Raw genomic sequence first — 23972 nt, 5'->3', positions numbered from 1 at the left:
GTGATCTTCCAGTGGCAAGTGCACTGGAGCCCTGCCCTGGGCTTCCCTGGCAGCTCAGAACCTGCTTCAGGTTCTGTCTCCCTCTCACTCTGCCCCTTCCCCGCTTACTCACACACACACACACACACACACACACACACTCTCTCTCCCTCAAAAATAAATAAAACATTTAAAACAGGAGAGCAACTAAAGGAAACTTAAGTACATTAACATGATACCAACTTTTCAAATTAGTTTAGTTTAGCTTAGTTTTCAGTTTGGTTTCCTAACAATTCAATTATCAGGAATCTTGGTATTTAGGGAAATCCTATTTGTTACTCTTTCCCTAAAACAAGAACACATCAATAATCAAATAACTACTCCCTAATTATCTCTTGTGTAAATATGGATTTACATATCTGAAGTTTGGCTAATATATCGCATACTTTTCTGCCTTGGTTCCCCTTAGTTGTATTATTTTTAAAAGTATTCACATCTCTCATAACAAAAATTTCCAGGTAAACTCTTGTTTTTATGCTCCCTGAGCAAGACACTTCCCTCTCCCCACCCCCCACACACCTCAAACAAATATACCAAACCTCACTTTATGTTTTATCCAAACTTGTCTTTTTTTTTTCTTACAGAGCTTTTAGGAAAAGGTGTGAGCAGGATTCATTCTTCCCTCTCTGAATTCCATTCCCAAGGTTGATAAATTAAAGCTGAACCAGGTCATTCTTATGTGAAAAGTACTTTCTTTCGGTGTCCTGGATTTGCTGAAGATCACGATGGCGACAGAAGGGAGAACATGTCACAATCGGCCACCAAGGCAGTTTCTTATCCATTGATTTGTGAAAGCTACTCCTTTTCAGTAGCATATTTCATTTTTTTTTAGTGTTTGTTTATTTTTGAGAGAGAGAGAGAGAGAGAGAGAGAGAGGATGTGGGGGAGGGACTGACAGAGAAGGAGACAGAAAATCTGAAGCAGGCTCCGAGCTGTCAGCACAAAGCCCAAAGTGGGGCTTGAACCCACGAATCGTGAGATCATGACCTGAGCCAAAATCAAGAGTCTGAAGCTGAAATGACTGAGCCACCCAGGCGTCCCAACATACTTCACTTGAATCCATATTATGGCCTGCATTTTTCCAGAGGCTGAGTAAGCAAAAGACCCATCATTTCTAATTATACAGTTTGATTACTTCAAAGAACATTTTGGGTGCCATTTAGATGAGGAAATGATCCCTTTACTATTTGTTAACATTTCCTCTACTGTGATGAAATTGTTGAGATCATGTTGGAGACCACCTCAATGCATGGAGAGTCTTGAGTTGGGGGCCTAAAATGGCCCATGCTTTCCTTTGGTCAGGAAGTCTTCCTCGAAAAAGATGTCCCCTGGGATTAAGAGATCCTAGAAGTAGGAGAAACTTGGAAGATCAGCTGAGCCAGAACACTTTCAAAGCCTCGCAACAAAAGAGGAAAAGGAGGCTCCAAGCAGAGGTAGGCTGGTGTGGGAGGAAGCAGGGCGCAGGTGCTGGTGATCAGAGGCACTGAGTGCTGCCTTACCTACCCCATATATCACCAGGATTCCAACTCGTGGGGCTCTGGCTGGCAGTCACTTCTGGATAGGTTGTTGTGTTCAGCCTCTAGCTGGAAATGTCACTGGGCCTCAAAGTGGGCTGGCATAGCCTTCTGTCTTTGTCTAGGCTAGTTATCGTGTTTGAGAGTCAAAACACCCACACCTACTTGATTGTCCTGCAATTGAGAAAGGAAGGTGTGTACCCCCATCCACAGTCTCCTTTCAAAAAGGCAGCTTGGGGCCTTGCAGTAGGAGTGGACCCTGGACTCCAACAGCCCTGGTTCCAATCCTGGCTCTGCCACGTGTAGTGGCTGAATGAATGATCTAGGGCAAATTATTTGACTCCTCTGACCCTTTTCTCATTTGGAAAATTGTAATAACAATCCTTGCCAACACGCAGGCTTTTAATAAAAAGTCAGAACACATGACTTTTAAGCTCACCTGACAATTTCCTTTCTTCCCTTCACTTAAAAATACAATTCTTTCAATAGTATGGAGAGTGAGAAGGGCTCCCATTCAGAGGGACAGCAGGAGAAAAATTTGTAGCCTATGCAGGCCAATGGATGTGTGCACAAGGGCAGTTCAAGAAGACAACATTAATCACAAGCAACTATAAAGGTGACTCATATAATGCACCCTCCCCACCTTTACAAAATGAAATCTCAGACCTTCCAGAGCTTGGGACCTCTCAGCGCATCTTTCCGGCTTCACTTCAAATATCTACATGGCCATCTGTCAGCATTAAAACTGAGAGTGAATTGGAGGGGAGGAGCCAAGATGGCGGAACAGCATGGACGCCTTTAGTGTGCCTCGCGACCATGAAATACAGCCAGACCAACACTAAACCATCCTGCACACCTAGAAAACTGAGGATTAACACAACAACCTGCACAACCTGAACCACAGAATTCAGCAGGTACGTGGTGCAGAGCAGTGAACTGGGGGAGGGAAAAGCCGAGGAGGGCAGGGAGCCGCTTTTGTGTGTGGAGAGGACGGAGACGGGCGGGGGCGGGGAATACGGGAAAAGCACCCCGGCCAAAAGCAGCTGGAGAGAAAGTGGCAAAGGGGAAACAGCCACAGGGAGTGAACTAAAAAGGGAGAAAAGAGAAAGGAGAGGGTTTACATTCCATTAAGACAGTAAACAGGGGGAGCGCAGAGTCTGAAACTCCGCAGCTCCATACCTGGCGGTGCTCTGGTGAGAAGAACGAATCCCCAGCAGCAGAGTGGAGTCCGGGGTTCTTCCGGCCACAAGGGGAGAGGCGGTTCCCCTGCTGGCAGGACACCTGGCTGTGTGGGTCCCCCAAAGGCAAGGCCCCAGTGGACCTGGGAGAACAACCACATTCGCTGGTGCTGGAACAACATCGTTAAGGGTGAAGCCTGGTGCCAGATGTGTGTTGTGATTTGCCATAATCCCTGAAACGCTGCTGCTATACTATCTCACAAACTTTTTCTGGGGCGGGCTGGCACCCGGTCACAGTCTCTGGCCATTGACAGCAGCATGGTCCCACAAACATTCCTGGGTGCGGCTGGCACCCAGCCATTGCTTGGTGAGAACCTCCTGCGGAAGGGCAGAACGGGTCAAAGCTGCAGTCCCTCAGAAGTAAGGGGACGGGAAAAACAGCCACATCTGAGACAAGACTGGGGAGGGTGGTGCTGCCTGGCACTTGATCACGGACTGTGTAGGAGCTGGGGGTGGATGGAAGCCGAAGACAAAGACGGGTGAGCGATTGCTGATCAGGGAGAACAGAATTCTCATACTAGAGACTGGCTAGCGGGGCGACGCCATTTTCATCACTACTGCGCATGCGGAAACGCACCTACAAGCGCCATCTAGTGGAAAACGGAGTCATTACACTAAGCCCCACCCAACTGGGCCAACCTCACTCATCAAGAACACAAGTCTCACCACCTGCTTAGTTTATGGGCTCTAAAGCTCTTCATAGTTTGACTTCTAGGGGAAAATGAAGTAATTTCAATCGTATTTCAGTCTGTTCAATGGTCCATCTATTCAATTTTCTTTCTTTCTTTCTCTTTTTCTTTTTTTCTCTTTTTTGTTTCCTTTTCTTGAATACAGAAAGAGAAAAATTCATTTTTATTTTCCATTTTTATTGAAAATATTTTTATTTTTTCTACTATATTTTTTACTTTTGTGTAAATTTTTTCAAATTCTATTTTACTTCCAGCATTTCATTTTAGTCTACTTCAGTGTATTCATTTTTTCAAATTTTCAAACAATTTCCTTTTTTTTTCCTTTCTCCTTTTCTCTCTAATCTATCAAGCCCCTTTCAACACCCAGACCAAAACACACCTAGGATCTAGCATCATTTATTCAATTTTGTGTGTGTGTGTTTTTTTTTTCAAAATTTTTTTTTACCTCATTAACTCCGTTTCTCCCTTCAAAATGACAAAACAAAGGAATTCACCCCAAAAGAAAGAGCAGGAAGAACCGACATCCAGGGACTTAACCAACACAGATACAAGCAAGATGTCTGAACCAGAATTTAGAATCATGATAATAAGAATACTAGCTGGAGTCGAAAATAGATTAGAATCCCTTTCTGCGAAGATAAAAGAAGTAAAAGCTAGTCAATATGAAATAAAAATTGCTATAACTGAGCTGCAATCTTGAATGGAGGCTACGGTGGCATGGATGGATGATGCAGAACAGAGAATCAGTGATACAGATGACAAACTTATGGACAGTAATGAAACAGAAAAAAAGAAGGAAATTAAGGCAAAAGAACACGATTTAAGAATTACAGAAATCAGTGACTTATTAAAAAGGAACAACATCAGAATCATAGGGGTCCCAGATGAGGAAGGGAGAGAAATAGAGGTAGAAGGGTTATTTGAGCAAATCATAGCAGAAAACTTTCCTAACCTGGGGAAAGACACAGACATCAAAATTCAGGAAGCACAGAGGACTCCCATTAGATTCAACAAAAATTGACCATCAACAAGGCATATCATACTCAAATTCACAAAATACTCAGGCAAGGAGAGAATCATAAAAGCAGCAAGGGAAAAAAAGTCCTTAACCTACAAGGGAAGACAGATCATGTTTGCAGCAGACCTATCTACAGAAACTTGGCAGGCCAGAAAGGAGTGGCAGGATATGTTCAATGTGCTGAATCAGAAATATATGCAGCCAAGAATTCTTTATCCAGCCAGGCTGTCATTCAAGATAAAAGGAGAGATAAAAAGTTTCCCAAACAAAAATTAAAGGAGTTTGTGACCACTAAACCAGCCCTGCAAGAAATTAAAAAAAAAAAAAAAAAAAGTTTTTTTTAATGTTTATTTATTATTGAGAGACAGAGAGAGAGCATGAGCAGGGGAGGGGCAGAGAGAGAGGGAGACACAGAATCCAAAGCAGGTTCCAGGCTCCGAGCTGTCAGCACAGAGCCGGACGTGGGGCTCGAACTCACAAACCGCGAGATCATGACCTGAGCCAAAGTTAGACGCTTAAGCAGCCCTGTAAGAAATTTTAAGGGGGCTCTCTGAGGGGAAAAAAGAAAAAAACAAATAAATAAAGACCAAAAGCAACAAAGACGAGAAAGGACAAGAGAACACCACCAGAAACCCCAACTCTACAAACAACATAATGGCAATAAATTCATATCTTTCAGTACTCACTCTAAACGTCAATGGACTAACTGCTCCAATCAAAAGACATAGGGTAACAGAATGGATAAGAAAACAAGATCCATCTATATGCTGTTTACAAGAGACCCACTTTAGACCTAAAGACACCTTCAGATTGAAAATAAGGGGATGGAGAACCATCTATGATCTTAATGGTCAACAAGAGAAAGCCAGAGTAGCCATACTTATATAAGACAATCTAGACTTTAAATAAAGACTGTATCAAGAGATGAAGAAGGGCATTATATCATAATCAAGGGGTCTATCCACCAAGAAGACCTAACAATTGTAAACATTTATGAGCCAAATGTGAAGGCACCCAAATATATAAATCAATTAGTCACAAACATAAAGAAACTCATTGATAGTAATACCATAATAGTAGGGAACTTCAATGGACAGATCATCTAATCAAAAAATCCACAAGGAAACAATGGCTTTGAATGACATACTGGACCAGATGGACTTAACAGATATATTCAGAACATTTCATCCTAATACACATTCTTCTCCAGTGCACATGAAACGCTCTCCAGAATAGACCACATACTGGGACACAAATCAGCCCTCAACAAGTACAAAAAGATCAAGATCATACCGTGCATATTTTCAGACCACAATGCTATGAAACTCGAAATCAACCCCAAGAAAAAATGTGGAAAGGTAACAAATACTTGGAGATTAAGAACATCCTAGTTAAGAATGAATGGGAAAAAAAAAAAAAAAAAAAAAAAAGAATGGGCTAACCAAGAAGTTAAAGAGGAAATTAAAAAGTTCATGGAAGCCAATGAAAATGATAACACCACAACCCAAAACCTCTGGGATGCAAGAAAGGTGGTCATAAGAGGAAAGATATAGCAATCCAGGCCTTCCTAAAGAAGGAAGAAAGAGCTCAGATGCACAACCTAAAAATCCTCAAGGAGAAAGCAGGCAAAAACCTCTTTGATCTTGGCCACAGCAACTTCTTATTCAACCCGTCTCCAGAGGCAAGGGAAACAAAAGCACAAATGAACTATTGGGACCTCATCAAAATAACATCTTCTGCACAGCAAAGGAAACAATCAGCCAAACTAAAAGGCAACCGATGGAATGGGAGAAGATATTTGCAAATACATATCAGATAAAGGGTTAGTATCCAAAATCTATAAAGAACTTATTAAACTCAACACCTAAAACACAAACAACCCAGTGAAGAAATGGGCAAAAGCCATGAATAGACACTTCTCCAGAGAAGACATCCAGATGGCCAACTGACACATAACAAACTGTTCAACATCACTCTTCATCAGGGAAATACAAACCAAAACCACAATGAGATACCACCTCACACCTGTCAGAAGGCTAACATGAACAACTCAGGCAATGACAGATGTTGGCCAGGATGTGGAGAGAGAGGATCTCTTTTGCATTGTTGGTGGGAATGCAAGCTGGTGCAGCCACTCTGGAAAACAGTATGGAGGTACCTCAAAAAATTAAAAATAGAACTACCCTACGACCCAGCAATTGCACTACTAGGTATTTATCCAAGGGATACAGGTGTGCTGTTTCGAAGGGACACATGCACTCCAATGTTTATAGCAGCACTATCCACAATAGCCAAAGTATGGAAAGAGCCCAAATGTCCATCGATGGATGAATGGATAAAGAAGATGTGGTATATATATATATATACAATAGAGTATTACTTGGCAATCAAAAAGAATGAAATCTTGGCATTTGCAACTACGTGGATGAAACTAGAGGGTATTATGCTAAGCAAAATTAGTCAGAAAAAGACAAATATCATATGACTTTACTCATGAGGACTTTAAGATACAGAACAAATGAATGTAAGGCAAGGGAAGCAAAAATAGTATAAAAACAGGGAGAGGACAAAACAAAAGAGACTTTTAAATATCAAAAAGAAACAGAGTTACTGGAGGGGTTGTGGGAGGGGGGATGGGCTAAATGGGTAAAGGGCATTAAGGAATCTATTCCTGAAATCATTGTTGCACTATATGCTAACTAATTTGGATGCAAATTTTAAAAAAAATTAAAAAAAAAACAACTGAGGGTGAGTTGGATGTGTTCATTAACTTGGTTGTGGTAATCATTTTACAATGTATACAAATATCAAATCATGCTGTACACCTTAAATATACAGTTTTATTTGTTAATTATATCTCAGTAAAGCTGAGGGGGGGAGACAGAGTATATTTTTTATGGACTTCCAATGTTCTTTTTTTTTTAATGTTTTTATTTTTGAGAGAGAGAGACAGAGTGGGGGAGGGGCAGAAAGAGAGGGAGACACAGAATCTGAAGCTGGCTCCAGGCTCTGAGCTGTCAGCAAGATCTCGATGTGGGGCTTGAACTCACAGACTGTGAGATCATGACCTGAGCCGAAGTCGGTCGTCCAACCGACTGAGCCACCCAGGTGTCCCCAGACTTGCAATGTTCTATAGTGTCCTCTGTGCTTTTCTCTCTAGAGTGCATCTACTGAAATTTAAGAAATTTCCACACACACATATCGGTGTAGAGTAGCTCTCACTTCCCATACTCTCCTCTCCTTCCCTGAGTCCCCTTTATTTTTCAGTGTATATTTATTTTTGAGAAAGACTGCATGGAGGAGGAAGAGGGGCAGAGAGAGAGGGAGAGAATCCCAAGCAGGCTCTGCACTATCAGACCAAAGCCCGACATAGGGCTCCATCCCACGAACAGTGAGATCATGACCTGGGCTGAGATCAAGAGTCAGATGCTTGACAGACTGAGCCACCTAGGTACCCCCTTTGAGTCCCCTTTAGATCCTCCTCTCTGACAGACAATTGCAAGTGAGGTGAGATCCTCCCTTCCTTTCATTTTCTCTTTTCCCAGGGCAGCTGGAGGCCCTGCTAACCCTAAAGAGACTATTGCTTGCATTTACTGAGACAGGGGCTAGTCTAGGGCAAATGCCACTAGACCTGGCCAAAGTGGGGGAAGCTCTATAGTCCCCCTAAGACAGTGTTTCCTCTTCCCCACAATTCCAAAGTCAGGGCCAGACACATCCATGTTTATCAGGTGCTAGTCATCCCAGGGACAGAGAACTATCTTCCTTTCACCAGATAATAAAGTGTCCTCCAGGCAGAAGAAATAAATCACGGAGCCAGCTCATTTTGGTTCCTCTGGATGACAGCTTATTCATCCTTCCCTCTCTCCTGCCATTTCTGAACAGCTATTTGAGAATCACACTGCCCCGGTGGAGATAGCTCTATCTCCCAAGCAAGACCCCTTGCTTATCTGCACCTTAAAGTAGGATTGACCCATGTGATAGTAAGTGTTACAGCAGAGGTGGACACAAACGTCAGGGGCCCTCTGTGTCCCAGTCACCATAAGTCACGACAGGAGCACTCAAAGGGTGTTCTGTCTTAAATGTTACCTTTAGAACCAAAACTTAGTCTCTCACTTCACCCCAGTGCCTTTTTCCATGATGAGTCATAACAACTCAGCCAGACTTTTAAATGCAAGAATAACTTTACTACAATATGGGAGCATCAAGCCAAGACTATCCACAGAATGCCAGATTTACCCAGTATAGAGACTGAATCCACTCTGCTCCTCAGTCCCACTGCCAGGCTGCACACACTCCACCGCTCAGAAGACTGTGGCTGAGAAAGAAGAAAGAGGCACCCTCTAATCTCGAGAAAGGCAAGAATTTTTATGACTAGGCTCTATAGCCTTTGTGTTCAGATTTAAAAATAGCGTGTCTATTCTCCTCGATGGCCTGAAATCCTCAAATCCCCCTCATTCTTTTTTTAAAGTTTTTTTAATTAAAACAATTTTTTTAATGTTTATTTATTTTTGAGAGGGAGAGAGACAGAGTGTGAGTGGGGGAGGGGTAGAGAGAGAGGGAGCAGACTCCAGGCTCTGAGCTGTCAGCATGGAGCTCGATGCGGGGCTCAAACTCTCAGACTGTGAGGTCATGACCTGAGCCGAAGTCAGACACCCAACTGACTGAGCCACCAGGTGCCCCCTAAGTTTATTTATTTATTTTGAGAGAGAGAGAGTGTGTGAGTGAGTTGGGGAGGGGCAGAGAGAGAGAGAAAGAGAGAGAGAGAGAGCAAGAGAATTCCAAGCAGGCTCTGTGTTTGCATAGAGCCTGACACAGGGCTCAAACCCATAAACCATGAGATCATGACCTGAGCCCAAATCAGATGTTTAACCGACTGAGCCACCCAGGTGCCCCAAATCTCCCTCATTCTTAAACTAAACTAATTTCTGTAGCCAGCAGCCTGGAGGTTCTGATCTGGACACTTACTGGTTACGACCTTGAGGAAGGCACTTAAACTTCCTGAACCTTGTTTTCTTTCCTCATATGAAAAATTCAGAAAAGGGCCTGCAAATGCTTAGCTCACAGAATCATTCCAGGATCCAATAGAATAACATATGTGTGTACGCTAAATGGTTCCACACATGTAAGTAATTTTTGGGTCAAGTTCTTAATAATAAAAAAATGTATTAATCACAACTGTGCTCATTCCCTTGTAGAACCCTGGGGTCCCCTGTGCATCTTTCTCTTTTCCCAGTCATTGCTCATCATTCTGCTTGATGCATCCTTCCCACATTCTCCCTTCCCCTGCTCATGAAACACGCATGCACAAAACCTATAATTCTTTCACCCATTATTCTAACTCCTGTCAATCAGTTTCTTTTTCATTGCGTATTTACATTTCCCAAATAACTTCATTTACATATAATTTTCTCTTGCCCGCACAAAAAGAGGGTACAGCTAGATACAGCATTTAAGGGGGTGTGTCAGATTTCAACTCAGGAAACAGAAACAATTGTAGGTATTTTAAGCAGAAAGGGATTAAAAACAAGGAATTAAGGGCTTATGAAATTCACTGGAAGAGCTAAACAAAAGGAAGTTAGGGGCCCCCACTGGGGTCTAGATTGTAAGGGCACATCACAACAGCTGTAGTCCAGAGGTCAGCTGCCAAACCACCTCTCCACGCCCACGACTTCAGTGACTAAGATCTGGGGACTACTGGAATACGGGTTCCGGCTTCGGATGTCAACAATGTTGCTTAGCAGCAAGAGCAGTAGCAAGATGGCCTTAGCCTCACTTCTGCCTTCCAAACCTCAGACAAGGGCATTGCCCTGGTAGATTTAATTAGTATCCAGAAATCTAGTTGCAAAGGAGCCTGAGAAATGTCATTTCTGACTTTCTAGGGCCAAAAAGTTCAGGAGTGTACATACAGGGCTTTGGGCATGGATGCCTACTTCCATCTGATGATAATCTGCTCAAAGGAGTGACTTTACACTTTATGGAGTACACAACACTGTGATGACCTAAAAGAGAGCCTGTGGAAAGAGGGAAAGCAAAAGTGCACAGATCGTGTAGTTGCAGGCATTACCACCACCTGTTGGGATTTATTTGGGCCAGTCTATTTCTTAAAAACATGTAACTCAGAATAGGAATAAAAAAATCTCAGCCTACCCCCTACAAGAAATTGGAGTTCTAAATATTAACAAGACGTTCCTGGCTTCAATCAGATTGTTGAACTTGATATCTATAATATATATTTTCTTCTTATAGCAATGTTGGGGGCATAATTTTGCCAAGTTTGTCTACTGTGCTCTATAACAATCCTGCCCAGCCAAGTAGTGTGGATAGAGTTGGCCTCCTTCCTGTTTTCCTTCCCTTTCCAAGCCCAGTATGGGTAAATGACCCACGTTTGGCCAATTAGAATACTTCTCTTTTTAATCACAGTAATTGATCAGGGATGGGCACAAGACGAATGCAGGATAATGAGAGTCTTCCTTAAGAGTTTACTGGCATTCCTGGGAAGGATGTGCCCTCTTTCAAGGTGATTATGATCTGTAAGACAATGTCTTGATGGGGTGCCTGGGTGGCTCAATTGGTTAAATGTCCAACTCTTGGTTTGGGCTCAGGTCATGATCTCACAGTTTCGTGAGTTTGAGCCCCACAAATTCTCTCTCTCCCGCACTCTCTACCCCTTAGTCTGTCTCTGTCTCTCTAAACATAATTAAATAACCTTAAAAAAAAACACAATGTAATTTGAGGCTGCCAGCAGCTACCTTGCTTTGATGGGGAGAGCGCCCATCTGAAAATAAAGCAATCACAAAAGAAAGTAGATTGAGAGATGGTAAGAGACAGAAATGGGGTCTTGATGATATTATTTGAACTACTGAATACAGCTTTGCCTAAAGCTAGATCTACCCTTTAGGTTTTTGTTATATCTATGATATATTGTGATGTTTTGGTATCTTTAAACAACAACAAAAACAACAACAACTCTTCTCTTTCTGGGGAGAGGCTGTCTGTCCCAGAGGTAGTCAATTCTTAGAGATAGGAAAGGGCCCAACAAAGAGTATATGCAAACTACTTTGCAAACTTTGATATGCAAACTACTCCAGAACCAGACCTTCTCTACCTGGCTCATGAACTCCAGGAGGCAAGATTCTCTGTCTTTATCATCCTAGGGCCAGGCACCAGGCAACTAGGTACCACCCTTGCAGCCCAAAGCCCTCCCAAATTATTCAAATTAGCCTATCCTGAACTGCTTACTCTGCTCTGCTTTGCCTTTTCTATGGAAGTAAATGTCCATGGCCTAAGCTTTCACCTCATTCCTCTCTTCCACCTCCTGACTATCCTGGTGTTTTTCCCTGTGGCCCTTGCATGACAAGTCTCTGTCTCTTGTCTCTAGAACCTGTGAGAATATTAAACTTTGTTTTCCTGGGCCTCTCCTGTGTCTCCTCTTATTTATTTATTAACACTTTTTTTTTTTTAACATTTGTTTATTTTTGAGAGAGAGACAGAGACAGAGTGCAAGCAGGGAAAGGGGCAGAGAGAGAGGGAGACACATAATCTGAAGCAGGCTCCAGGCTCTGACCTGTCAGCACAGAGCCCGATGCAGGGCTCGAACTTGCGGACCACAAGATCATGACCTGAGTCAAAGTCGGATGCTCAACAGACTAAGCCACCCAGGCAGCCCCTGTGTCTCCTCTAATACCCTACTTGGCTGACCATCTCATAAACAACTGTAAAGTAATTTCCTACTCACATAGATCAATAAAATCTCTTTGTCTTAAGCTAGTTTAAATAGGGTTTCTGTTATGGATTTCTGAAATAGTCCTGAGAAAAGCAAGCAATTTATAAAATCTAAAAACGTACCAGACCAACCTTGAGCCTCCTCAACCTCACCAACAAAAGGAATACAGGTGGTGAAGATTCAAACTAACAGGTCCAAGTGGTACAAATTTTTCTTATGTCTCTATTCTTCTGAAATCAGTTTAATTAGTGCTGGCAAGTTGTGAGAATAGCTCAGCTGTGCCACTGTTGTTTTCTAGATCTCATAGGTTTGGGGGATCATGGGATTGAAATTCTAGGTTAGATTTGACTTAACCAAATTTTGAGGTAGTGACATCATGGGAAAGCATATTTTGTAGTTTAAGTTGCCTATCTTTTATTTAGCACTCCCTTGAGCCAAATGTTTTCCATTTGGGCGGCATAAAGGAGAGGCAGAGATATTCTCAGATGTCATTTCAGGGAATACTAGACTTTGTAATTATACTTCTAAGTCTGCTACAACTGATTTTTTCTATCTCCCACTTCTGCTCTTGGGAAAACTTTAAAAGTTGTGAGATCCTCAGTCTCAGGATGAAAATAGTGATTTATACTCTCCTCTCCCCGCCATCTGAAAGAAGCCATGGTGAATAAATTAGCAAATATCTGAGCTAGCTGAGGAAATTTATCTTTAATGGTATACAATGCTTATTGGTTATAAAAACCTGTGTACTTTTTCCCTTTTGCCTGTGGCACCAGCAGAATGGCCATGTTTGTAATTGACAACCAGACTTTAAATTTGGGAAAATTTGGGGCACCTGGGTGGCTCAGTAGGTTAAGCATCTGACTTCGGCTCTGATCTCGCGCTCCGTGAGTTCGAGCCCCACATCAGGCTCTGTACTGACAGCTTGGAGCCTGGAACCTGCTTCAGATTCTGTGTCTCCTCTCTCTGCCCCTCCCCTGTTTGCACTCTGTCTCTGTCTCTCTCTCAAAAATGAATAAACGTTAAAAATTTTTTTTTTAATTTTGGAAACATTTTTCATTTGTGAAATATGATTTGAATGATTAGAGAAATTATAAGTCTGAGTGAGGTTTTGGGGATTTAGAGCTAGAGGAAGGAGAATTTTGATCTAGGGGCATTTTTCACCTCACAGATGTAAAAATGCTTGTGGAGAAGATGGGGAGGGTAATGACAGCCATTTTAGCTATATCCCTGAAGACATTTATCTTGAAGAAAAGTGGAGAAAACAAAGGAGAGAGAATTATACAAACGCAGAGGAATGTAGAGCATCCCAAAGAGTCATGGTTCTCTCAGAACAATACTTTTACAGGGAAAATATAAGATATTCACTCTCTGACTTTATGTCAAGAACTAAAGAATTCACATCTAGGAGTGCCTGGGTGGCTCAGTAGGTTGAGCGTCTGACTCTTGATTTTGGCTCAGGTCATGATCTCACAGTTTCATGGGTTCAAGCCCCACATCGGGCTTTATGCTGGCAGCATGGAGCCTGCTTGGGATTCTCCCTCTCTCCCTGACCTTCCCTTGCTCACACTCTCTCTTTCTCAAAAATAAATAATAAATTAAAAACTTAAAAAAAAAAAAAAGCAGAAGTCACATCTATGTGTGTGCCTTTTTGCTCTTCCTATAAAGGATGACCCCTAATACTACCTTGGAACCATTCATAAACATGGAATGTGATGTAAACGGATGATTAGTCTGGACTAGGTGAATAGGGAGAGAAGGGAGCATGCGTACCCACTTTGCTAAACTTTACATGTGTACATTTCAAATCAGACCCAATACACACTTATGCCTACCCATCAGAACAGATATTTTCATCAAGGAGAGTTCTGGATTGGAATGTCTATCTTGACCTATTTGGAAACTGAACTGGCTAGAGCAGATTGCAAGATTTAGGTTGTAGGAGAGTGACTCTGGTTCCTTTTCAGCCTAAAACAATTACCCAGCTGTTGGAAAGTTGAAATATTGGACCAAATTATATTACCTAAGTTAAAATAGGCACTCCTGAGAATAGATCACTATATATATTAAGGTACATGTATTATGCAAGAGTTGACATTCCCATTTCTATATCTTATAAACCAGCCTTGGAATCTTCCCTGAAAATAAATTCATTGTTAGTATGTTTCTGGCGATTTGTTTTTATTGGTTAATATATACACTATTGGCACATTTCCAAAGCTATTACCCTCTGTGATCAGTACTTTCAGAAACCTCCTTGACAAAGCCATCCATAGAAACAACTAAACACTGAAAAACGATAGGTATTTTGTATGGAACAACTATAGAGTATGACCTAAAGATGACAGTATGCTTTTTAAAAAGTCAGTAAGTCACACATGGTGTTATTTGATCCATATTGCACCCCTGTAAAGTACACATGGCATGTTTTATAGTATTTCCAGTTGACAAAATAAAGTCAGCAATAAATGACTCGCCCAAAGCCAAACAATTAACAAATGGCAGAACCAGGATTTGCTCTGCATGTTTTAATTTATTTTTTATTTTTAAATTTTTACTTATTTATTTATCTTTAAGTAGACTCCATGCCCAACCTGGGGCTCGAACTCACTACCCTGAGATCAAGGGTCTCATGCTGTACTGATGGAGCCACCTAGGTACCCCTACCCATGTTTTTGTATTCCAATTCCAGAGGCTTCTTTGGGGATGCAGAAGTTAGATATAAGCATAAGGAAAATGACAAGAGACAATTAGAATCACAACCAATTAGGGGCACCTGGGTGGCTCAGTTGGTTAAGCGACCAACTTCAGCTCAGGTCATGATCTTGCAGTTTGTGAATTTAAGCCTAGCATCAGGCTCTGTGCTGACAGCTCAGAGCCTGGAGCCTACTTCAGATTCAGTGTCTCCCCCTCTCTGTACCCCTCCCCTGCTCATGCTCTGTGTCTCTCTCTCTCAATAATAAATGTTAAAAAAAATCATAACCAATTAATCTAATCGATAGCATTTAAACTATTACTTAAGACATAACCTACAAAATTGAAAACATTTATTGCATTGTATTGACACACTCCTGTTTCATTGTTACTCTCCGGGCACTGGGCTGGTGAAAAGATTTTTTTATCTTAATTCATCAGTAAATATTTACTGACCACTATTATGTGTGGAGATTCTGAGTTGGATATGTTTTCTTTCTTTTTACTAAAATTAAACTGTAGGGGCACCTGGGTGGCTCGGTTGATTAAGCATCTGACTCTTGGTTTGGGTTCAGGTTATGATCTTACAGTTCATGAGTTCAAGGCCCACATTGGGCTCCATGCTGACACTGCACAGCCTGCCTGGGATTCTCTCTCCCTCTCTCTGTGCCCCTCCCCTGCTCATGCTCTCTCTCTCTTCCAAAAATAAATAAATGAACTTAAAAAAAAAAAGCATGAAATTAAAAAAAATAAAATTAATAAAATCAACTTGTAGCATTGAGTGTCTAGTCATTCCAGCAGGCTAACACAGAATTTTGTTGTCTACTTTTTCTTTTCTCCTGGATAAAGAAGGGAAAACCTAAAGACGTGGTAGAGCACTTCTCAATCTGTTCTTCAAATCTCTGCTAAGAAGTCCCACTCTCTCATTTATTAAATAGGTATCACTTACTGATCATCTACTATATGCTACATAGTCTACATCCATTACCAGGAATCCTCAAATCTTGGTGGCTTGGTATCGTTATTCTCATTTTTAGGAATGTGGTTAGTATAGGGTAGCAGTGAAACACGATGAGATAGTAGCATTGGATCAAGAGCAGGGCCTTCAATCAAAAACTACTAGAGTTGGAATCTGGCTGCATACATACTCGTTGTCTGAACTTGGAAGAGTTGTTTCATTTCTCTGTTCTCCCTTATGCTCATCTTTAAAATGGGGTAAATTACATGAACTTATTAGACTTATATGAACTCACAATCAGAGTTACTTTGAGTGTCAAATGAATTAACATCTGCAACCAGCTTATGGTGCCTGGGCTTCTTAGTGATACTCAAGGGATATTAGCTACTATTAATTTGGTGTGCCCCAGGGCTGAAGCTGATGGACTCCTTTCTCATTTAGATATCTGTTACTCCCTAGATGACCTCATTTAATCCTATGGTTTTAAATATTAAGCTATACCAATGACTCCAGAATTTGTATCTCCTGCCAAGCTGATACTTTTCCAGTGTAAGTTAGCTCATGTCACTTCCCCACTCAAAACCCTCCAGTGACTTCCTATCTCTGAAAAAATCAAAGCCCTAACCATAGCTATGAGGCCCTATCTATATGTCTGTTCTATTTTTCTGATCTGTCTCCTACCACTTTTCACTTTCTTTCTTTTCTTAAGCAATACAGGCATGCTTGCTGAACAATCCCAACCATTCCTGCTCCTTCAGGGTCTTTGTATTTGCTATTCTGCCGGGTATATTCTTCCCCAAATGACATATTCCTTCACTTGCTTCACATCCCTGCTCAAATACCATCCTAACAGAGATGCCATCCCTGACCACCTCATAGAAAGGAGGATTTTCCTTTCCTTTTCTTCTTACCCTGCTTTATTCTTCATTGTATCTATTGCCATTATATTTATTCATTTTTTTTTTTTATGGTGTGTTTTCCCCTCTAGAATGTGAGCTCTATTAAAGTAGGGACTTTGTTTTGTTCACAGTCCCTAAAACAAGTGCCTGGCACAGGGCAGACACTCCATAAATATTTATAGCTTAACTATAATTATGCTAATTGCCCAGCTAGTGTCAGAGTTTCACACCCAAGTCAGCTTCCCTTCAATATCTCTTGTTCTTTCTACTCCACTAATCTGCATCCCATGCCAGGAAAGATACTAACCCCATTATAAATGTACATCAACTTGTAGGACTTTTGTATCTGAACTAGAAATTTTGTGCACATTAGGGTTGATTTGCAATTCAGCATAATTTAGCAAATATTTACTGCACAAATATTTATGTGATCTTGGATAAGAAACAACGATCAACCAGTAATATAGGGTAGCAATTTATTCAAGAAATCTAGAAGCCTAGGAAAGGTAAATATTTGTACTTGTGGAACTCTAAATTCAGAATTATTATGGACACCTAAAATTAATACAATGTAGTATGTCAATTATACCTCAACTTTTTAAAAGGCCATTAAAAAATAAGAATTATTAGGTCTATCTATTGTATCACAATGGAACACTTAGTTATCCCCCAAAGTTTCTTTCCCCACTTTCTCAGTCTCAGCCCACTCCTTTGCTTACCCCAAACTTCTAGACATTTTCTTAGATTTCTCTTTTCCTCATCCCACACATCCAATCCATATGCAAGGACCATAAACTATCAACAAAACTTGTTGTTGTGAGACCATCTGCTTCTCACCAACTTCACCTTTATAAATCCTAGTCCAAGGACAACTCTACTTAGCCGAGGCCACCAGCAGAATTTCCTAAATGCTGGCCTTGCCATCCTACTTTTCAACTGCCAGCCAGAGTGATCGTATAAAAATGTAAATTACTCATCACTCCTCTGCTTAAAGTTTCAGTGGTTTCCTTTTCTCATTCCTAAGTTATTCCACTTAGAAAAGCATCCCAACCCTATCCTAGCCCCGAAGTCCCATTCGATTCTGTCCTGATCAACAGTCCAATCTTGTCTCCTAGCATTTTCCCCTTATTCATGAACTCTAGTCACACTGGCCTTCTTTCACATCTATGAGCACAAAAAGACCTTTCTTTGTCCCAAAATATATGTACTAACAGGTACTTGTCCTTTAGGCTGCAGTTTAAATTTCACCTGCCCAGGGAGGCCTTTCCTGACTCCTGGATTTGAAGTGGTCCCCACTCTTCCATTCACCCTTTGTTTTGTCAGAGTGAATGGCATTCACTTATTGTGCATTGCACAATTGGCATTTAATATTTTCCTCCTGGGGTGCCTGGGTGGCTCAGGCAGTTAAGCACACGACTTCGGTTCAGGTCATGATGTTGTTGTTCAGAGTTCGAGCCCTGTGTCAGGCTCTGTGCTGACAGCTCAGAACCTGGAGCCTGTTTCAGATTCCCCCCCCCCCCCCTCTCTGCCCCTCCCCCACTCATGCTGTCTCTCTCTCAAAAACAAATAAACATGAAAAAAAAATTTTCCTCTTCTGTGTGTTGTCTATCTCCCTCCAGTAGGGTTACAGCGCCCCAAACATAGTGAGCACTCAAGAAACACTTGTTGGATGGGTAAATCTTTGTCTCAACTTTGGTGACTTATGTAAGATCACAGTAGTTTTCTAATACAACTTTAGTCACTCTGCCCCATCCATGTTTTCAGCATTGCTTCAACACCCCCCCCCCCCAAAAGTCCATCATTCTAGGGGAAGGATTCAGGATTTCAGATTGAGTTCAACAGTTCAAAATCATCAGATAAGGGGAAAAAGAAAGACAGAAATCAGTATTCCTGACATGAACAATTGTCATTTCTCACTTAAAAATTTGAGGAAGAAAAAAAATCCCCAATTCTTAAGATCAAACACTTTTGGAGTTGGAAATGTTAGAGAAAGTAGATGTGGACAGAAAAAAATGTTAGCGTGTGGGAGGAAAAGTCGGAAGGAGGTAAGAGAAAGAATACTCACCATGCTGTGAGTATTCATGGTTCTGGGCGTGGGTACCACGTCTTACCTGCAGAAACACTAGGGAAGAGCGTGATGGAGGGAGGTGGGTGGGGGCGAGGAAAGGGAGGGGCGGGAGACCAGGACCAGAGACCTGGAAAAGGACAACGCAAAAAGAAAAGAGAAGGACGGAGCAGAGCAATACAAAAGCAGCTTCGGATCTGGCCGGAGCTGCAAGCGTTAAGGGGAGGCGGGGAGTGACGCGGTTTGCGTCTGGAGCGGCTCCTTGGAGTCCACAGCATCCACCGCCGGAGCCTCGCCTTCCTTTCTCCCTCTGCAGACATATCGAGACACAAAAAAAGAGGCGACCCCTGGACCAGCGCGAGGGACCCACCCGCAAGATGACGGAGACCACCAAGACCCACGTTATCTTGCTTGCCTGCGGCAGCTTCAATCCCATCACCAAAGGGCACATTCAGATGTTCGGTGAGTCCTCCCGCCCACCCCCGGAGGCTGCTTCCGCCTCTCTCCTTCCCCGGCACCTGTATTTTCCAGGGCGACCCAACAGTAAGGCGTGTGCCCCTCGGCGGGATGCGCCGGCTGATTCCTCTGGTGGGAGGTCAGCCCCTCTATTTCGGGCTCCTGGGAAGGGACGTAGACTGCGCTTCCCAGGCGTCACTTGCTCGGGCCAGACCCGGCACGCTGGGGGCCAAAGGGGTGGGGGAGGGGAGGGGCCCGAGGTGACTGGGTTTAGACCCGGTGGGAGATCGAGGTTCCAGAACTGGGGTGCGGTGGTGTGGTAGTTTGGTCACTTGGCGGGTGAGGATCGGGGTGGGGGCAGAGATTGGGACGCGGAGAAGGAAGGAGGGGGTTGGAGATAACGTGCTGTTTGTTTAGGATGGATGGAAAGCTCGCAGGAGTTAAATGATGTACATGCCTTGGAGACACAAACACACTGACACACAACACACCATTAGCAGGGCTGGGGCTTCAGGGAGATTAATTTAGGGTTTGGCTAATGGTTCAGGGCGGCCCAGGGGCGAATGTTTGAGGGTTGTGGACCGTATATTGCCCGCGCGAGGTGGATGGCTGAGTGAAAGGGGTGGGGGCTCGCCAGCCAGGGCTTGGCTGCCGGGACCCACTGCCTAGGAAAGGGAGGGGGCGGGGCGGCCGCTGCGGGCAGCCCTTTTCGAGGCAGCGGGTGTTGATGGATCCGGGCCCAAGTTGGCTGAGGCTCTGCCCAGGGCGGCGATGGCACCCGGAAGGCTTGCGGCGTGCGAGTGTGTGTATGAGTGTGAGTGTGTGTGCGCGCGCGAGTTGGGGCGGGGGGAGCGCGCATCGTTGCGTGTTTGTTTCTTGGAGGTTTTGGGGCGTGGAGAGAAAGGGAGCGAGCAGGGGCTCCTGGCTGCTGCTTTGGGATTCAGCAGGGGCAAGGGAAATGTGGTCAGTGCCTGTTGGAGATCTCGGGCTACTGGTGGACGCGGCTTCGCTGCTGCTCCGGTAGGACCCAACGGCGCGGGGGCGTGCGCATTTAGACCCTGAGGGAGGGACGCGGAGGTCACTTTAAAAGCAGGCATAGAGTAGAGGTTAGAAGTTGGAGGTGCTTTTTCTCTGGCACTGAAGTAAACGAGAAGAGGAGAGAGAGTGGGCTGGAGATGGATGAGAGACGTGGGGGGGAGGCCCGAGCCAGCCTGCCAGCAAGGCGCTATCCAGAGGCGGCAGTGCTGAAGCGCAGGGCGAGCGGGAGCTGGCTTCGGGCACACGTGTTTACGCGAGTCGGATGATTGCGCGAGCCCTCGTCGGGCTGTTTAATGAAAGTCACATCATATTGGTAAAGAATGGGCGAGGTGGCTTTGATTAAAAATACTCTGCTCTTAAACCTAAAAGGTGCGTTGAACTGGGCCCAATTATTTAAAACCTCATGAAAAGAATATAGAAAGACTATGAGCTGAGGGGAGACCAGGTCTGCACATTGATGGGATCCAAGGAGGGAGACTGGGAGATAGCCATCCCTTCCTCACCATCCCTTCAGCTTTTAAAAGTGTTTTATTAGGAGCTAATGCTAACTTACTTGTTAAGTAAAGACTTTTGTTTAAGCATCAGAATAGACCAGAGCATCTCCTCATTCTTCTAAGGGAATACCGGTGCCCTGGGAACACTGTAGTTTCGCTGGTGCTTTTATCCCTGTCCTGCCTTTCTTCTCTGTCCATATTTCCTCTAGCCATTTTATGCCACTGTACTTTGTTCCTCTCTGTTGCCCAGGCGGGTTTGGTTGTGCTTTCCTCTAGAATTCCTTGGCTCTAGAAAACTTTAGTGAGCCAGCCAGTACTCTGCCTTTTTTCCTGGGGTTAAAGTAAGTTAATTCCACTTGTTTTGGGTTGTAGGATGGGCAGATTTAACTTGAGAACCTAGTATTCCGTCTTGCAGCTGAAAAGAGTTTGGTAACAGTGATAAAGGCTTTTGTTAAGTCCATGCTGACCTGCCAATTCTCCATGAGTTTAGAGAATAGAATATGTGGAAATAGGCATGGATTACAGCAAAGAGGTTTAGACATAGAATAGGTGAAAGGAGACTTTCTGACAGGGGTAACTATTTGCTTGATATTGGAACTGAGGGATAAGAGAGAGAATATCTGTCAACAAAGCCTTATGAGTGTCCATTAGTTATGCATAATCTGAAGAGCAACATGGAAAGAGGATATGGTATGCTCACTGTGGCTATAAGGAGCTTATAACCTAATGGAGGATTTAGCACATATACATATGAAAGGAAACAAGAACAAGAACACAAAATACATATTAAACTATTCTTTGTGGACTCTCTCATGGGAATCTTTGAGCTCATGAAAAATTTTGTGATTTCTTTCTGTATATATGTGATATCACTTATTCCTAATAACAAAGTTACCAGAAAGGCATCCTGATCTCCGTTTTATGAATAAGAAACTGATGTTCAGAGGGGAAGTGACTTTCTTAACTGGCTTAAGTGATAGGGAGAGCGGGTGGCAGAGTTGAGACTTGAACCCCACATTCTTAATTCCTCTTGCAGAGACCTTTGCACTGTACCAAATGCAGGAAAAAGTGCTCACTGATCTGACTGCATAATTCCATTAAGTCTATTTCCTTCAAACATATACTAACAGAGATTAGAATTAAATTGGACATCAACTAAATGAGATTCCTAAATATGCATTTTGAGAGCTTCCCACCATCTCTAAAGAAACCAGTTATCCATGAACTATTTTCTCCTTTCAAATAGCTTTTAAAATCTTCTCCACACATTACAGAAATAATTAATGCAATAAAATTGTCAAACTTTCTTTAAGGTGTCTGAAATCTGTAATAGAATTTTTTTTTTTTTAAGATTTGAACAGGACTTTAAAATTAGACATCTTTATTAGAGCTCCCATGTTTTGAAATCTAATTGTTTACCAAAGAAAAAAGAGAAAGATTATAAACAAAAAGAGATGTGATGTTCAGAACTGAAAGCTCACTCTTAATTTTTGTAAAGTAGTACTTTTACAGTTCTCAATATTTGTAAAATATTTTAGAATGAGCTTTTCCTTTTATTTTGATGAATGGGAAGTTGTATTCCTAATTGTGGCTACAGAAACATAGAGAAAAATTTAATATTTGTGATAGAAATAGTTGACACCTATATACTTAATTGTAAGTAAAATGTTTCCAGGGATAAGTAAATTTTTGGAAAAATCAATTCATAAACTAACAATGTTTTACTTCATGAGTCTGCCTTATTACGTAAGAAACTAACATGACACTGGAAGGTTTTTTTGTGTTTTTTAACTTTTAAAAAATGTTTATTTATTTATTTTGAGAGAGAGAGAGAGAGCATGAGACAGGGAATGGCCGAGAGAGAGAGGGAGAGAGAGAATCCCAATTAGGATCCATGCTGTCAAGCACAGAGCCTGATGTGTGGTTTGAACTCAGGAATCATGAGATCATGACCTGAGCCAAAAATCAATAGTCAGATGCTTAACCGACTTAGCCACCCAGGTGCCTCTTAACTTTTTTTTTTTTTAATGTTGATTTATTTATTTTGAGAGAGAGGGAGCTCAAACAGGGGAGGGACAGAGAAACAGAGGGGGAGAGAGAGAATCCCAAGCAGGCTCCATGCTCTCAGTGCAGAGCCTAATGTGGGGCTTGATCTCACAAAGCATGAGATCATGACCTGAGCTGAAATCAAGTCAGACACTCAACGTGGAACCCCTAGAAGGTGTTTTTTTTTAAAACACCTAAGATCTTAATTATTAATTATGTAGTGATTATATTTCAGTATAATTTCTTTGCATTTATATTGCTGTGTTTGTCAATATATTCATGCCTGGGAAATCAGATAATAAGTTTAAATAGAAAAATAAGAAAGGACTGATCAGAAAAGTTTTGCCATAAAAAATAAAGGAATTGAAACAATTAGAGCAGAAGTGAATTCTGGTTTTTGATGATTGAAAAATAACTAGATTTTCCAGTTTTTCTACTTCAAAATATTTTTACTTTGAACAAGTGGGTCTTTTGAAAAGAAACATGATCCAATTCTGTTCCTTTTCAAGGGTAGTGAAGAGGGCTTTTTAATTATTGTAGAATTGGAAAAGCAGCCCCTATTGCTATAACTAGAAATCATAAGAAAAATGAATTTGCGTTGCTACTGATATAGATAACTGTCAGAAATCAAGAAACTGTTTAATATGCTCAAAATGGCTATAAAAAAAAAGACCATTAAGCACAAAGTGGTGCTTTTTACTTTTGGCACCATTATCTTATTTGATTCTACTCTGCAAGTTAAACTGGATAATATTATCATCTCCCTTTTACAAATGAAAAAGCAGAGGTACAGGTGTAAGTCATTTGGTCGAGGTTATAAGCAAAAGTCAAGATAAAACTAGTTTTCTGATATCTAGATTCTCTCTCTCATTCAAGATGCCTCTTTATTCCTTTAGTTGCAACAGCACCTATGAAAAGAAAGTCACCTAAATTTAGTTATTAACAAAGGGTTATGGGAACTTTGTGAATATTTTCCTTGGTAGTACAGGCAGCCAACAGAATATATTCAACAAAGATATCTGTTCCCAATATCTTATACTATAACAAGGAAAGGCTATTTCTTTTCTTAGTACCCTGTATTTTCCATGTAACTCTATCACTGGA

The 23972-nt window shown here is 42.1% G+C and overlaps 1 protein-coding gene across 2 annotated transcripts in view; it reads left to right on the top strand.

Moving 5' to 3' along the window:
* Positions 1-2322: 2322 nt before the first annotated feature.
* The window catches only part of NMNAT2 (nicotinamide nucleotide adenylyltransferase 2), a 160959-nt gene continuing 139309 nt past the window's right edge, over positions 2323-23972 (top strand). The window contains exons 1-2 of one of the 2 annotated variants that reach the window (XM_019427412.2): positions 2323-2467; positions 19151-19296. In XM_019427412.2, coding sequence (XP_019282957.1) covers positions 19212-19296 — 85 coding nt within the window. In that variant the 5' untranslated portion in view covers positions 2323-2467; positions 19151-19211. Of the gene's footprint in view, positions 2468-19150; positions 19297-19386; positions 19430-23972 lie in introns of those variants that run through there. The other variant, XM_019427419.2, reaches the window with a different exon arrangement.

Source organism: Panthera pardus, unplaced genomic scaffold, assembly GCF_024362965.1.
Source record: "Panthera pardus isolate Hobbes unplaced genomic scaffold, ASM2436296v1 HiC_scaffold_21, whole genome shotgun sequence".
NCBI lineage: Eukaryota > Metazoa > Chordata > Mammalia > Carnivora > Felidae > Panthera > Panthera pardus.
The sequence above is the reverse complement of the archived record's forward strand: the minus strand, read 5'-3'. Positions and strand labels throughout refer to the sequence as shown.